This window comes from Crocuta crocuta, unplaced genomic scaffold (assembly GCF_008692635.1).
Source record: "Crocuta crocuta isolate KB4526 unplaced genomic scaffold, BGI_CrCroc_1.0 scaffold193, whole genome shotgun sequence".
Taxonomy (NCBI): Eukaryota; Metazoa; Chordata; class Mammalia; order Carnivora; family Hyaenidae; genus Crocuta; species Crocuta crocuta.
In genome coordinates, this window is record NW_027529624.1 from 395,726 (window position 1) to 409,520 (window position 13,795).

Here is a 13,795-nt window from a genome sequence, read left to right on the forward strand (position 1 = left end):
TCCCCTTGTGCCAAGGCGAGGATGAGGTCTGTGTCTGTGCCAGCCCGTGGATCGGGCCAGGAGAGGGGCTGCAGGGAGAGTCTGATGCTATTTCCGAAGAGATACAGGCTGACGCTGCAGGAAGCGAGCCTCAGCACGAGGCATTCTCCCGCTGCTGTGTGGACGCTGCCTGGCACTGCCCTGGACGGAGTTTGTTCTGGCCTCGCAAGTTCTGCGAGGGATCCCCTGGGAACAGCGCCTTCAGAGCGGCCCCGGTGGGGTCCGAGGAGAGCCTGGCGGCAGCAGCAAGAACAACCTTCCTTGAGAGGAGTCCTGAGCTTTGAGCAGGAGCAAGGCGATCCCCAGCTGAAGAGCCTTGAGAGGCTGGGCTGTGGCTGAAGTGGAGTGAGACCCCCCAGGGACACCTCGAAATCTCTGGGTGAGACTTAAGAAGGGAGTTGCTTCGGGTATGTAAATTGAGTAATAAGCAGGAATCATCTGTGTATGTGCTGTAAACACAACGTAAACGTGAGACCGACTTGTCCTCACAGGCGGGGGAGGTCTGGGCAACCTGTATCAGATTTCCCCTGCCTTCAAAGGTCATTATCATCATCATTATCATCCTGTTGTGCACAGACTCCGTGTCACAGCACTTGGGCTCTATCTCAGTTTGTTTTCGGATGCAAAACATTTTCTCTGGGTCCTATTCCAGCTCCACAGTGCTGGCCCTCCTACCCAGTGTGGCCCAGACACTGGCCGCATTAGCAGCATCCGGGAGCTTGTTAGGACTGCACAATGTCGGGCCTCACCCCAAACCTAGGGAGCCAGAATGTCCATTGTAACAAAATCCTCCTGACCCGCACCCCTGGGATGTATCTGTACATCAAAGTACGAGAAGCCACACTCTTGAGGAGTTCTTAACCAGGCTGTTTTAAAAATCCCCCAGATGCTGTGAAAACATGTAGCTACCTGGGCCCCACCTGAGTGCAAGTAAATCAGAACCTCTAGGCGTGGCTCCAGGTGGCAGCGGTTTATAGAAGCTTCCCGGTGGTTCTAATGGTCAGCTAGCATCGAAAACCTTTCCTCAAACGTTCGGCCTGATTAGATTTCAGGTAAGCTTTTAGCACAACTGCCCTCCTCCCAGATTCAAATACTCATCCCTCCTCCTTCTCTCCTCCATGGGCTTACCTCCTTCTGGTTCCCTTTTTCTCAGTAAATGATTTTTTGTCCAGTGATAGATGGGAGTCAGCCGTGGAGGAAGACAGGAAGTGAGCGCAGCTGATAAAGTGGAGAATGAAGAAACCAGACCTAACGCCAGCAAACACTTGTGTCTACGCAATGAGTGATGGGGAGAATTATGAAGGAACTTGATGGTTGGGCGGAAATGTTCATTTGAGGGTGGGGAAAAGGGAAGCCATTAAAGATTGGAGATTGGTGGAGGGAATGGAGAGAGGATATGATGAGATAAAGTTTAGTTTGATGGACTGAATCTGCATCTGAAAATACGTATTTACCCACTTCCCACCAAACGCTGAGATGATGGCAACTCAGGCATTCTCAGAAAACTACCTACCAAGGTGTTTCCTGTACAGATCTGCTCTGGAGCCAGTAATGAAATCCAATAAAGCCTTGCTAATTACACTCTCTAATGAATCCTGAGACTACCTGCTCTAGTCCAGAGATATATATAGTCAATAGCTGTGTTAAATAGTCTCAATTACTTACATATGGTATCTAATTTTGGTGTTAATTGTAGCCATTAACCCACACAGAATAGTTTTAAATTTCTGCAGGATGGTTAATGTGCCGATTACTCTGAGGCCACTAACCACATTTTCCTTTGCCCTGAAACTACTCAACCTTCTGGATAAATGGCCAAGAAGTCTAAATTTCTTCCTCATGTAAATGCTTCATAATATCTTTGAATTAAAACTCAATCACCCCCACCTGTGTTTCTCCATCACAAAGGTGACTGAAAGAGAAGGACATTTGTTATTCGAGCTAGCAGCTTCAGAAGCCAACAATTGCCTCCAGCTAATCAAGTCATCTCTACTTTCCAGACAAAATGGGCCCAAAACATCCATGTTTTTAATCCTTTACTTCTGTGGGCATCTATTGTGAATAGACTGGAGGCACCATCTTCTAATGGCGCATTCCAGTGGATGTGATTGATATGGTTGGATCAAAGACAGCCTATGTCAATAATCTGATCAGAAGTAGCAACTGAAGTTGTATTTACCTATGTTTTGTTGCACACCAGGGCTTAAGGAGAGAGCATGGTATGTAACAACCATAAAACAAGTTAGAATAGATATTGCCCAATCTACATCTGATAGAGGATTTGGAAGCCTAGAAAGTACAGTGAAGAGCTCTTGTCCTTCGTGTTCCTGAGCATTTCACCCAGGAGGTATCACTTGCTCACCTTATAAGGATGCAGGAAATCTTTAAGTCACTATCCTGTGACAGTGTCAATCAATTTAATGTTAGCACTAATGACAATGACAGCTGGTAGCCTACGTGATGAGAACACCACAGGCATAGAGATACCCTCTGTCATAACCACTAAAGGCAAGCAAATTTCCCTTGAAAACTACATTTAGAACATGCTTTTGGAAGGCCAAGGTTGCTTTTTCGGCAGGACACACAACCTTAAAAAAACCCAACAACAACAATAATAATACATGTTTGCTGCAGAAAATTGTATTAATATAGAGAGGAACGAATAGAAAAGAACAGCATCTAAAATACCACCGTGAGATAACCAATGTTATTATGCCGATTACAATCAGTTTCGATGTTTCCTTTCAGTCTCTTAAAAATGCACAGCTGCACATCACACATATATTTATTACCTTTCTTCCCCATCCCCACCCACTAGTCCTCCAGCTCAAAGGCACTGTGAGTCCTGTGGTAGCCCCTTTGCATTTCTGTCCCCAAAGCATGCCCATGACCGTTAGGGAAGGGGAAAGTTGGGGCCTTCATTTGAGGCTTCCTGATGTTCAAGGGATCCACAGTGAGGGGGTGGTCATGGTTCACTCAAGGTAGGACAGGAGGCTAGCCTCTCCAGTGACTCTTCCCCTAGAGCAGATATACCCTCCCCCAGAGCAGATATACCCTCCCCCAGAGAAGATTGGAAGGCCTTTAATGAATGATTCAACAGTTGCTTTAGTCAATTGGGGAGAGAGGGAGAAGCTGATTAGCAGCATGCCCGGCTTCCTATGCTTGTACTGTACTAAGCCTGCTGTCTGCACGGGTGCCATGAGGTGCCCAGGCCCCACGGCGGATTCGAGGTATCAGTGTTAGTTTTAGGCGCTCGGCTGACTGTAATGTGTACCAGTGAGAAATATTGGCAAGGTCTTCCGGGCTGTGCCATGTGAACTCCACTCATACCCAAATTCTTCCCACCTCTCCCTTCTCCCACTACACTGCCACTCATCCCATAGAAATAACAAGATCACTAAGCCCTGCCCCTTTTGCAAATTTCACAGCTTGTGCGTGATCTTCAGGTTGCTGTTCTCCTTGTAGTTTCTGTTGGCTCCATCAGGGGCAGCAGCGAGCACAGGGCTCCGTGATGGCGGACACCAGCTTGTGGGGGTTGAGATGGAGACCTTCGCAGCATGAATACAGTGGAGTTCTGATTGGTTTTCCTAAAATACGATCTGAAATTATAGACCTGACCTTTGTGAGGATTCGTTTCCTTCCTGAGGTATTGACGTCTCACTGCCCGGGGTTGTATTTATTTCTTTGCATTAAGTTAGCAGGAAAATTTATAAACCCCAGTGGCTTGTTTCTCCCTAGTCCCTGGGTGAGGGGGGTGATGGAAGGCAATCCACCATAAGTAAGATCGACCTGCATATATCTTGATGTTTTCCCACTTAACCTTGCAAGAATTTCCCTCATGTCATGAAATGTTTTTGGAAGCAAAAGATTGTACACAATGATAAATATTTTACATATATTTTGCAAATTGTGGGCCATAATTTTTTTAAACTATCCCTCTACTGTTGGACATTTAGCTTATTTACAGCTTTTATTCTTAATCAAGAACTGCTATGAGTTTTCTCATATGGAAATTCTTGGCCCTTTCACAGATCATTCGCCATGAACCACAAGTGCCTCATTTCATCTTTTGGATGCTCCTCAATGCTAAGGGCAGGAGTGGCTGCACATATGGCACTTGATACAAGCTTGTTAACTTCACTTATGGTTTAGATCAGCTTTCACTGGGGCCTAGAAAACCTGTCTCTTAAATATTAAGCTATAAGAAATCACAAGATTGTGCCAAACCCAATTAGCATCTACTGTGACCTCCTCACTCTATGAACAGGCATCTCACATTTTGTTATATTCAACTTCTGACATGCTATTAGCAGAAACCATTCAGGCACTAGAGAATCAAAAGCCAAGTAATAGTTTTTTAAAAACACTTTGCAATGAATGTGTCACAAACACTTATTCATGGCGACAGCAACAAAGTCCCCTATTCAAATGATGTCCTTTCAAGAGGAACCACCCAACAAACCCTAGCCAGTATAAGGTCCCTTCCTGCTGCTCCTGGTGATGAGGCATACTCCACTGTATGCAATCATAGCATCAAGTTCCAATTTGACGATCGGGGGTACAAACTGCACACACATGCACATGCACACAGGACACACACATGTGTGTGCACACACTCACACTATGTATATGATGATGGTAATCCCCTAACAGCTACTATGAGAATCAACTGTTGATTCACCAAGGAAGTCGAACCAAGACAGGAAACCTACTATCAAAGCTACCTGACTTCTGCCTTTGGGAGGAAAAAACTTCTGGAAATCACCATTAAAGCCTTTAGTTTCACCATCACAATGAAGCAGGTTCAATCCATGTGGGACTGGCCCAGAGCTGTTCATGGAACGCAAGTTAACTTGACCAAAATGTAGACTGAATCGTTTTACCGGCATACCTTTATTGCACTTTGCTTTCTTGTGCTTCACAGATACTGCGTTTTGTTTTTGTGTTTGTGTTCTCTTTTGTTTCACAAATTTAAGCTTTGGAGGCTTGGATGGCACCATTTTCCCAACAGCATTCACTTACTTCCTGTGTCTTGTGTCACATTTTGGTAATTCCTGCAGTATTTCAAACTTTTCAATTACTACTATTCAATTGCTACCATCTCATGATATTATTTGAGCAGATGAGGGGTTGCTTCTTATGGGTGATCAAAGAAAGTGGTTGCTTGAGCTGGAATCTATTCCTGGTGAAGATGCTGTGAAGATTGTTGACATTACAACAAAGGGCTTAGCTGTGAAGCAGTGGCGGAGTTTCAGAGGCTTGACTCCAGTTTTGAAAGAAGTTCTACTGCGAGTAAAATGCTATCGAACAGCATCGCATGTGACAGGGAAATCATTTGTGAATGGAGGAATCAATCGATGTGACAAACTTCACTGTTGTCTTATTTTAAGAAACTGCCACAGCCGCCCCAACCCTCTGCAGCCAGCACCCCAATCAGTCAGCAGCCATCAACATTGAGGGGAGACCCTCCACCAGCAAAAGACAAAGTCTTGCTGAAAGCTCAGATGTTGGGTAGCAGTTTTGGGCAATAAAGTATTTTAAAGTTTATTTATTTATTTTCAGAGAGAGAAAGCACGAGCAGGGCGAGGGGCAGGGAGAGAGGAAGAGAGAGAATCCAAAGCAGGCTCTGAACCATCAGCGAGGAGACCAATGTAGGGCTCGAACTCACGAACCATGAGATCGTGACCTGAGCTGAAACCAAGAGTCAGAGGCTTAAGCAATTGAGCCACCCAGGTGCCCCAATAAAGTATTTTTTAATTAAAATGTTTTTTAAAGACATTTTAATTGCAGACTTACTAGACTACAGTATAGTGTAAATGTAACTTCTATACGTACTGAGAAACAAAAAACTTACTAGACTCGCTTTATTGCAGTATTTGCTTTATTGTGGCAGTCTGGGACAGAGCCTGCCGTGTGTCCGAGGTGTGCCTGTACAGTGTTCAGTCCCCTCCTACCATTTGTTTAACGCTGTTTCCAACACTTGCCATTTGCTACAGCATGCATCTCTCCTGGCCCACTCACCACTCTCTGGTGAATACTGGCTTCTAGGGATTTTCTCAAAGGTTGTTACTGTCCTTAACCACAAACACTAGTCTTACCTCAAGTGTGCAGGAAAACGTGAATGATAATGTTTTCTCCTGCTAAATCTCCCATTTGGAATCTTATAGCATAAATGTAGAACAACACATCTTTCAGCCATGTCTTCTCTTGAACTCTCAGGCTGTAGATGTAGATTGCATTCCAGATGTGATTTCCTTCAGTGTCAACTACACCCTGACAAAGATTCAGACTCTAGTCAGTCTCCTGAAACTTCTAGGTCTGTCTATACACTTTCTTGTAAAATCCAGTTTTAGCAAGAACCCTGCTAAGTCAGTTTAACCAGAATCCTCTGCCTTTGATATCTGATCAGACCTCAATATCTGATGGGGACCCTCATCCTCCACCCCACCCAGGGGATGTCCGATAGCCTCAGGCTGCCTGCAGCAAGAATCCTGTTAGATCCATTGAGGCAGAATCCCCTTTACCCCTAACGTTTCCTCTCAATTTTTCATCCACTGACCCCCACCCCGCTCCTTGGTTACAAATTCCCACTTGCCCAGGCTGTATTCGGAATTGAGCCCCATCTCTGTCCCCCACTGTGACATCCCATTGCAGTGGTCTTATACCCATCATGATGGCCCTGAATGAGGTCTCCCTTACCATCGTTAACAACATCATTGAATATTTCTTTAACAGCTCCTGCCTTCCACGCATTGTCACCAGTAGGGAGGCGAGGCAAGGGGCAATAGATTGAGGAGAATGGTCCCATCCACACAATGAATGGCTGTTTCTTGTCCAGTACAATTTAAGGCTGACCAAGGAGAGCACGACATCATCTCATCAACTAGAGGCAAGACAGGACGTCAATCAGAAGGGTCAATTGTGGGACAGTGGTCTTGAAAGCCGTCCGAGGAGAAAGGTCAGTCACCCCCAGTGGACTGCCTGACATGTGGCATAGAGCTTGCAAGAGGTTGGGGAGACAATCCTGGGTACAGGTGGTGAGGGCCCACAGGGAAAGGGTGCTTGCCACCACGGTGTCACACTGCAATGCTGTAGACCAGAGGCAATGCCATAGTCCGAATGCTAACAAAAGAGATCTAAGGCTCAAGTCCAAGCGTTAGCTGTGAGCCAACTGCCAGTGGCCCAGAGCTCTGGACTTAGGTCCTGTGTCTGATGTGAGAGTCGCTCCAAATCAATGTCAGCATCATTCCAGCAACTCATTGTCATTCTGGCCAGTGAGAGTGACTGGTCTACCATGTTGCCTTTTTGGAACCAGGGCCAGCCCTCAAGCCCTTGGACTACCCCATCGGCAGAGTCTCTGACTTCCTGGGGGCATCTAGTCAACCCCTCACAAGTGGCTTTCCCTGAACAGAAGCAGCAAGAAGTGGGCCCACTGTCAGCCCTGGCTGGTCCCAGGCATTGGGCGGTGACTTACAAAACTGTGAGGTCCTCCTGGCAACTGGAGCCCAAACAGGACTAGTTTCAGGTTGGGGTGCCCTGCCCAGGTCACACTGCTGCTCCCAGCTAGTCCCAGGTATCTGAGGGAGACTTAGAAATAAAATTTGAGGAGCACCTGGGTGGCTCAGTCGGTTAAGCATCTGACTTTGGTTCAGGTCATGATCTCACGGTTTGGGGGTTTGAGCCCCATGTTGGGCTTTGTGCTGAGAGCTCAGAGCCTGGAGCCTCCTTCAGATTCTGTGTCTCCTTCTCTCTCTGCCCCTCCCCCACTCACACTCTGTCTCCCTCTCTCAAAAATAAACATTAAATAATTAAGAAAAAAAAGAAAATTTGAGGAATTCACTCTAAAACAGGGTAGGTCACCTTTTTTGTGTGTATAAAGGGTCAGAGAGTAAATGCTTTAGGCTTTGCAGGCTATGTGATCTCTTTCATAGCTACTCAATTCTGCTGCTGTAAAGGGAAAGCAGCCAAACCCAGCACGTAAACAAATGGGTGTGGCTGCATTCTAATAAAATTTCATTTATATAAAAACAGGCAGTGACTAGGATGTGGCCTGCTGGCTAGTTTTCCAACCACTGCATGTGACAGATGGCCCAGAACAAGGACTTCACTTGCCTGGGTCTAATGGTGGTCATAGTGAAACTACAGGATCAATGATAAGTGTGTAATTTTGGTAGCTATGGGCCAGATTCCCCACTAGAGAGATGTTATCAATTTATCATGGTAAATGTATCCCTACAGCAATTTTGGCTGTTTCTCTACAGCCTTGCCAAGGGAACATTTTATTAGATTTTGAATTTTTGTCAATTTGATAGGTGAGAAACAATCTCTCAGTGGGAGTTTAATTAGCATTTCTTTTAGTTGGAGTGACAGTGAGCATCTATTTGGGTTTTTTTTTTTAATTAAGTACCTGTCTTTGGCTATTTTACTATTGGGTATTTAGTCTCTGTCTTCCTGGTTTATAGGTTTCTTTATATATTAAGGAGATGAGCCCTTAACGTGTATTCTGTAGTTGTTAGATATAGTGGTCTCTCTGCATCAGTCAGGTTAAGTGTTTGATAGTGTTGTTCAAATGTCTGAGACACCTTGTAGTCGTTCGAGTGGCGTTGCTCAGCAGACATGTAAAAATATAGGTCTGGAAAAAACAATACAGTCTGGAACTCAGGTGAGAGGCCTGGGCTGGGGGAATACATTTGAGAATAATGAGTACAGATGGCATCTGAAACAATGAGATAGGTGCAGTCACCTAGAAAGGGTAGATAGAAGACATCATCCAAACTGAGCTGTAGGGCGTTCCAAAATGTAGAGATTGAGGAGGACCAACCAGCAAGACATAGAAGAGGCTGGAGATTTTTCTGGAAGCTAAGTGAAGAAAGCATTTCAAGGAGGGAGAAGACTGTCACATACTTGTAGGGACTGAATAAGGTGAGAATTCTTGCTGACAACTGAGAGCTGGTTTTGGCAGCATGGAGACTGTTGGTGACCTTGACAGGTCCACTTCCAGTGTTGGAAACAAAAGCCTGATCTCCAGAGAGGGAAGTAATTTAGAGAAATACAGTAGGCTGCTGGGCAGTGGGAGTTAACTTGATGTCTGAGGTTATAAATGTAAAGAGCTGTCCGAGCGGTCGTGTGTTTTTCATGAGTCTTACTGAACTGTTCAAGTGCAGGCAAAGCAGAAGCAGGGAGTTGTATTGAACCAGAGGTGCCCTAGGCGTATGAAGGAGGCAGTTGAAGATGTATGGATTGATGGATGCAGGAAACTAAGCTGAAAAATGAGAAGAGTACTCTATAGTGAAAAAGGTGGTAAAGCAATGGTTTGGAGGTCTAGGTATGGTCAGAACCCAATTATACTCACAAACACAACAAATATACATACATCACCCTAGCCTCTCCTGTGTGAGTTCTACATGGACTTGATGTTCATCTAGGTATTCAAGAAGTACAGCAAGGCTGGTAATAGTTCTGAAATTTTATTCTTATTTGAGTTTACAACAATTCAAAGATGGCAGACGCCCATTATAAATGGGTACATTAGACCATACATACTTTATAAGGCAAAGAAGGAAGCCCAATGACTGAAAGACTTTTAAAAATGTACTTCTTTTGGCTATGTCACTGACAGTCTGTGATGCGAAACTCTTGATGTCTCCCAGAGGACACATTACCAAAAGTTTCCATTTTATCAGGTTCTAAACTTTATTTTTTTAAAGAAAAAAAAAAAGGTTAATGAGCAAGAATAAAAATATGTTTTAAAAAAAGATGATTTCTGTATAAATAAAGCGTGTGATAAATTAGTGAAAGGAAGAGGTTTAGAGAGCAGGAGTTTTTATATTGTATAAAAATAAATACTGTCAATTTACATTAATATAAGACTGAAAATAAATTATTTTGTGGGTAAATAAGTCATCTTATTGGTTGCGTACTTATGTAACGGCTTACAGAAAACCAGTAAAAAAATTTTTTTTAAAGGAATCTACATCCCTCTTAGAAATTAAGTGAGCTAATTGTTAACTGATTTTTCCAGGTCTTTATTTTTTTTCCCCAATGACATGCCTTTTTAGACATTTTGTTGCTATAACCAAGACTGGATAGCAAAACAGAAAGGAGACAGAACTCCAATCAGTCATGCTAGTTACTTATTAGGATCTACAGAAAATGGTTAAATCTGGGAAGGGGGTGGCAACTAAATGTTCAATGAAATAAGGTATTGTTCTTTTTTCTGAAGTCATCGTTTATTGGTGTTTTCCTTGGTCTTAGGAGCATGCATAATTTGGAATTGGCTACACTTATCATTACAATCTATTAAATGGAAGTTTCCCTGTCTGCACCCTGAAAGATGTAGCAACACTCTATCCTATTTTAGAATATCTGGATGCACCAGTCTTACTTCCAGTCAGTTAATTAGTTTGGTACTCTTGGTACACCCGGGGGTCATAGAAAGAATACTGACTCAGGAGACCAGAGACCTAGATTTTAGTCATGATTTGAGCACTCTGCACCCAGGCAACTTTAGAAGTGTAACTTCTCTGCACTTCAGTTTCTTCTGCTGCAAAATACAGATAAGAATATCTACCTGACCTATTTCATAGGTACTGTTGTGAGTACTATCTAATATACTGTATTGGAATGTGCTTCAGAATATGTAATGCACTAAAGATGATGGTAAATGATTTAAAAATGTGGTTTGCTGGGCACTTTTTCATGTTACAAATCAAAATAGAAATCTATCAGGAAATACAAATGCTTATGAATCATACAGTCCAAATGTAAATAAGTAATTTACAAAAGCTTTACAATAAAATCAAAGAAATTATTTATGGATTTTTTTAAATAAAAAAATCTTTGCAGCTAAATATTCATTGACTTAATCATTCTTTCTTTTAAAAGAATGTTCACTATTTGACATTATAACTCTCCAAAGGAGAAATTCTATAATTAGTTCAGTTCTCTGCCTTGGAAGATTCATTATAAGGCAGAAGAGTGGAATAATTAAAGTTTTAAAATAAGCAAAAATATAGAACTCTACACCACAGTCCCCTTATTTTAAAGAGTTTAATAGGAATACTTACCCCAAGGTTTATAAACAATGCACTATTTATATAACATTAACACTAACTCACAATTTAAACCACAATGATCAAAATGGTCAGAACCCAATTGGTCAGAACCCTCTATCAGTTAAGTTATTAGATATCTGATGAGCTTGAGAGATTCTGCTGAATTTTTTTAATGAACTATATGTGATATAAAAATGCTTACCTATTGAATAACTAAAGAGTTGGTCAAATTTGGAATATAGATCAGGTTTTAGAAAAATATATAGGAAACATAGCAGTGTATATGATAGCTTTCCCATGTAGAAATAAGTTTCTGCAAAGAGATGATATGTACAGGCATGACCAATAAGTGAAGTAACCCACCAACTTCTCTTTTAAAATGGTAAGCCTAAAAGTTCCAATAGACTTCTTTGTAACAGCAAACGAATCACTTGCTCCTTCTAAGTCTTATAATATCCAGGTTATACTAAATTGTAGGGTTTTTTTTTTAATAAGAAAAAAACCTATTCATTATAATATAAGTAATAAATAGTAAATTCTGGGCAGTAGCAAAGTTTTTAGACCAAATGATCTTTAAAAGCATGTGTTTAAGAACTACATAATGCTAATATTCCAATATTACAATGATCTTTGCTATCAACAATCCAAGATTCAGTTTTCCATCAAACATTTCTTTCTCTGTCTTCTGTCTCTCTCCCCCCACCCATGTGATTTCTCACACCATCTCATCCCTATAAATGCAGCTCATTTTCTCTTCTGTTTTTGACTATTAAGTTTTCTTAAAAAGATCAAAATTCTTTCAACAAATCGATGATCAAAAATGACCCATTGCTTTCTTTAAGGATCTATTAAGGTCATTCTGTGTTTAAATGGTAGCCTGTTAAGACTTTAAGGAGCTCAAATTAAATTAGTTTTGGCACAGGGAAAAGTGAGTTTATCTTATGCTCAGCAGAACATATTTAGGTCAGGTTGGGAGCTAGTAATTGATCATTTATTCTCAGCTAGCAGCAAGGTGGGCATAGTTAAAACTATTAGAATCTTGGTTGGGTATCTTTCATTTTATAGTAAGATTTGGAGTCCAGCACGTCTATGAGACAAGAAAGGCTAAAGTAGAGCTCTCTTTCCTCGAACCTGGCATTGTAAGTTAAACAATAATAATGTATATTTCTGCTACATCAGTGGTTTTTAACTTATTCATTGTAAACATCCTATATTCTTTCCTATATAATTAATTTCAGAGGTTGAGCTTATGACTACATCTATGTCAAATTATCATTTATTCTATGAAAAGCAGCACAAATACTGTTCATTCTGGTTTTAACACAAATTCCTTAAAAAAATGTTAAGGCCTTTTAATTGAATCAGGGCCAACTGAAGATTACCCTGGTAGAAGTCAAACTACTGATTTAAGATTTTTGAAAAAGAGTCATAAGTGGTTGTCTTGTGTTTTCCTCTGCAGAACTTGAGGACAGTTTGTAGGATTTATTAGTCTCCAACGTCTCCATCTCGATCACCAATAAGCCAAAGAAAATGAAAACTTAAGGCTAACAGAGCCGTCCCTAGCAGATCACCCAATGCCGTCAGATAGGGGATGGAAAAACTATCTGGGTCCTTTCCTTTCCTCCAGAAGTGATGGACCATCCAGTCAGCAATCCACAGCAAGGTAAATACCTAGAAAACACCAGAGATTACTTCTATTGCCTGGGTATTCCTACCCCAGTAAACATAACCCCCACTTGGTCATAATCCTATGCCACTGCTTTCTGGAAGGAACAGCATGCATCTAAGTTAAGAACCATCCTTGAAAAGAAGAAATATTTAACTGACGGAAACATCTTCTTTTCACAAGAAAAAATATCGTGTGTATCTGTAATTAATAACATTTTTCTTCAGCTTTTCTCATATACCTTCTCATTTTCTTCCAGCTTCCCCCAAATCCCAATAATCCTTATATTTAAGAGTGTTATACAGTTGCCAAGTCACTGTTATGTTTCAACTTCTTTCCTTATGATAAACCGGAGAAGGAAGACATATAAAGGAGGAAATAAAAATTAAAATAAGGAATAACATTTCTCCTATTGCAGGTATATCACATGAAATAAAGACGCGAAACTGACCACTCACTCACGAATTATAAGGCCGTGGGTGGCTTCTCAAGGGAAATTTCAGTTAATGGTTAAGAACAGTAACTAGAAGGGAGGTGCAGGGAGGAATGACTCATCTACATGGGTGTATTATAGATCTAGCCATAGAGTCAGAATATTTTAAAGGGTTATTCAGATGTGAAGGTGGTATATAGAAGCACTTTCTAGGATATCAGAAATAGAAAGACCTTCTTTGAATTTTGGGACCAGAGTTTTTTTCTTTGAATATTTAGAGTAGGAGGGTTGTCTGATTTTCAAACTCCTACAGTATTAAAAGATTTGGGACTAGAGAGGTCAGTGTTCCCAGACTGTGGACAACTCAGCAAGTATAAGTTAGTGGCTATGAGCACTTCTCTGTCACCTACTAGCCGAATGAAGGCAAGTCACTTAACGTCTCTGATTCTACTTCTCGCAAGTGAACGTTGGAGATAATAACAGCACCTACCTTCGTGAGAATGCTGTGAGGATTAAATAGACTGAATGGTTTGGTCCCTGGCACACAATAAGCTTTCACCAGATGTCTGCTACTAGATTTTAATGGTGTCATTGCGAGGACCA

At 41.8% G+C, this 13,795-nt stretch overlaps 1 protein-coding gene across 3 annotated transcripts in view; it reads right to left on the reverse strand.

Annotated features, from left to right (window-relative positions):
• SLC41A2 (solute carrier family 41 member 2) overlaps positions 1-13,795 on the reverse strand; it is a 186,781-nt gene that overhangs the window by 62,659 nt on the left and 110,327 nt on the right. Inside the window, exon 11 of one of the 3 annotated variants that reach the window (XM_077761992.1) lies at positions 9,505-12,764. The exons of 1 other annotated variant lie outside the window; for it this stretch is intronic. In XM_077761992.1, the coding sequence (XP_077618118.1) occupies positions 12,579-12,764 (186 nt within the window). In that variant the 3' untranslated portion in view covers positions 9,505-12,578. Of the gene's footprint in view, positions 1-9,504; positions 12,765-13,795 lie in introns of those variants that run through there. One more of the 3 variants, XM_077761994.1, reaches the window with a different exon arrangement.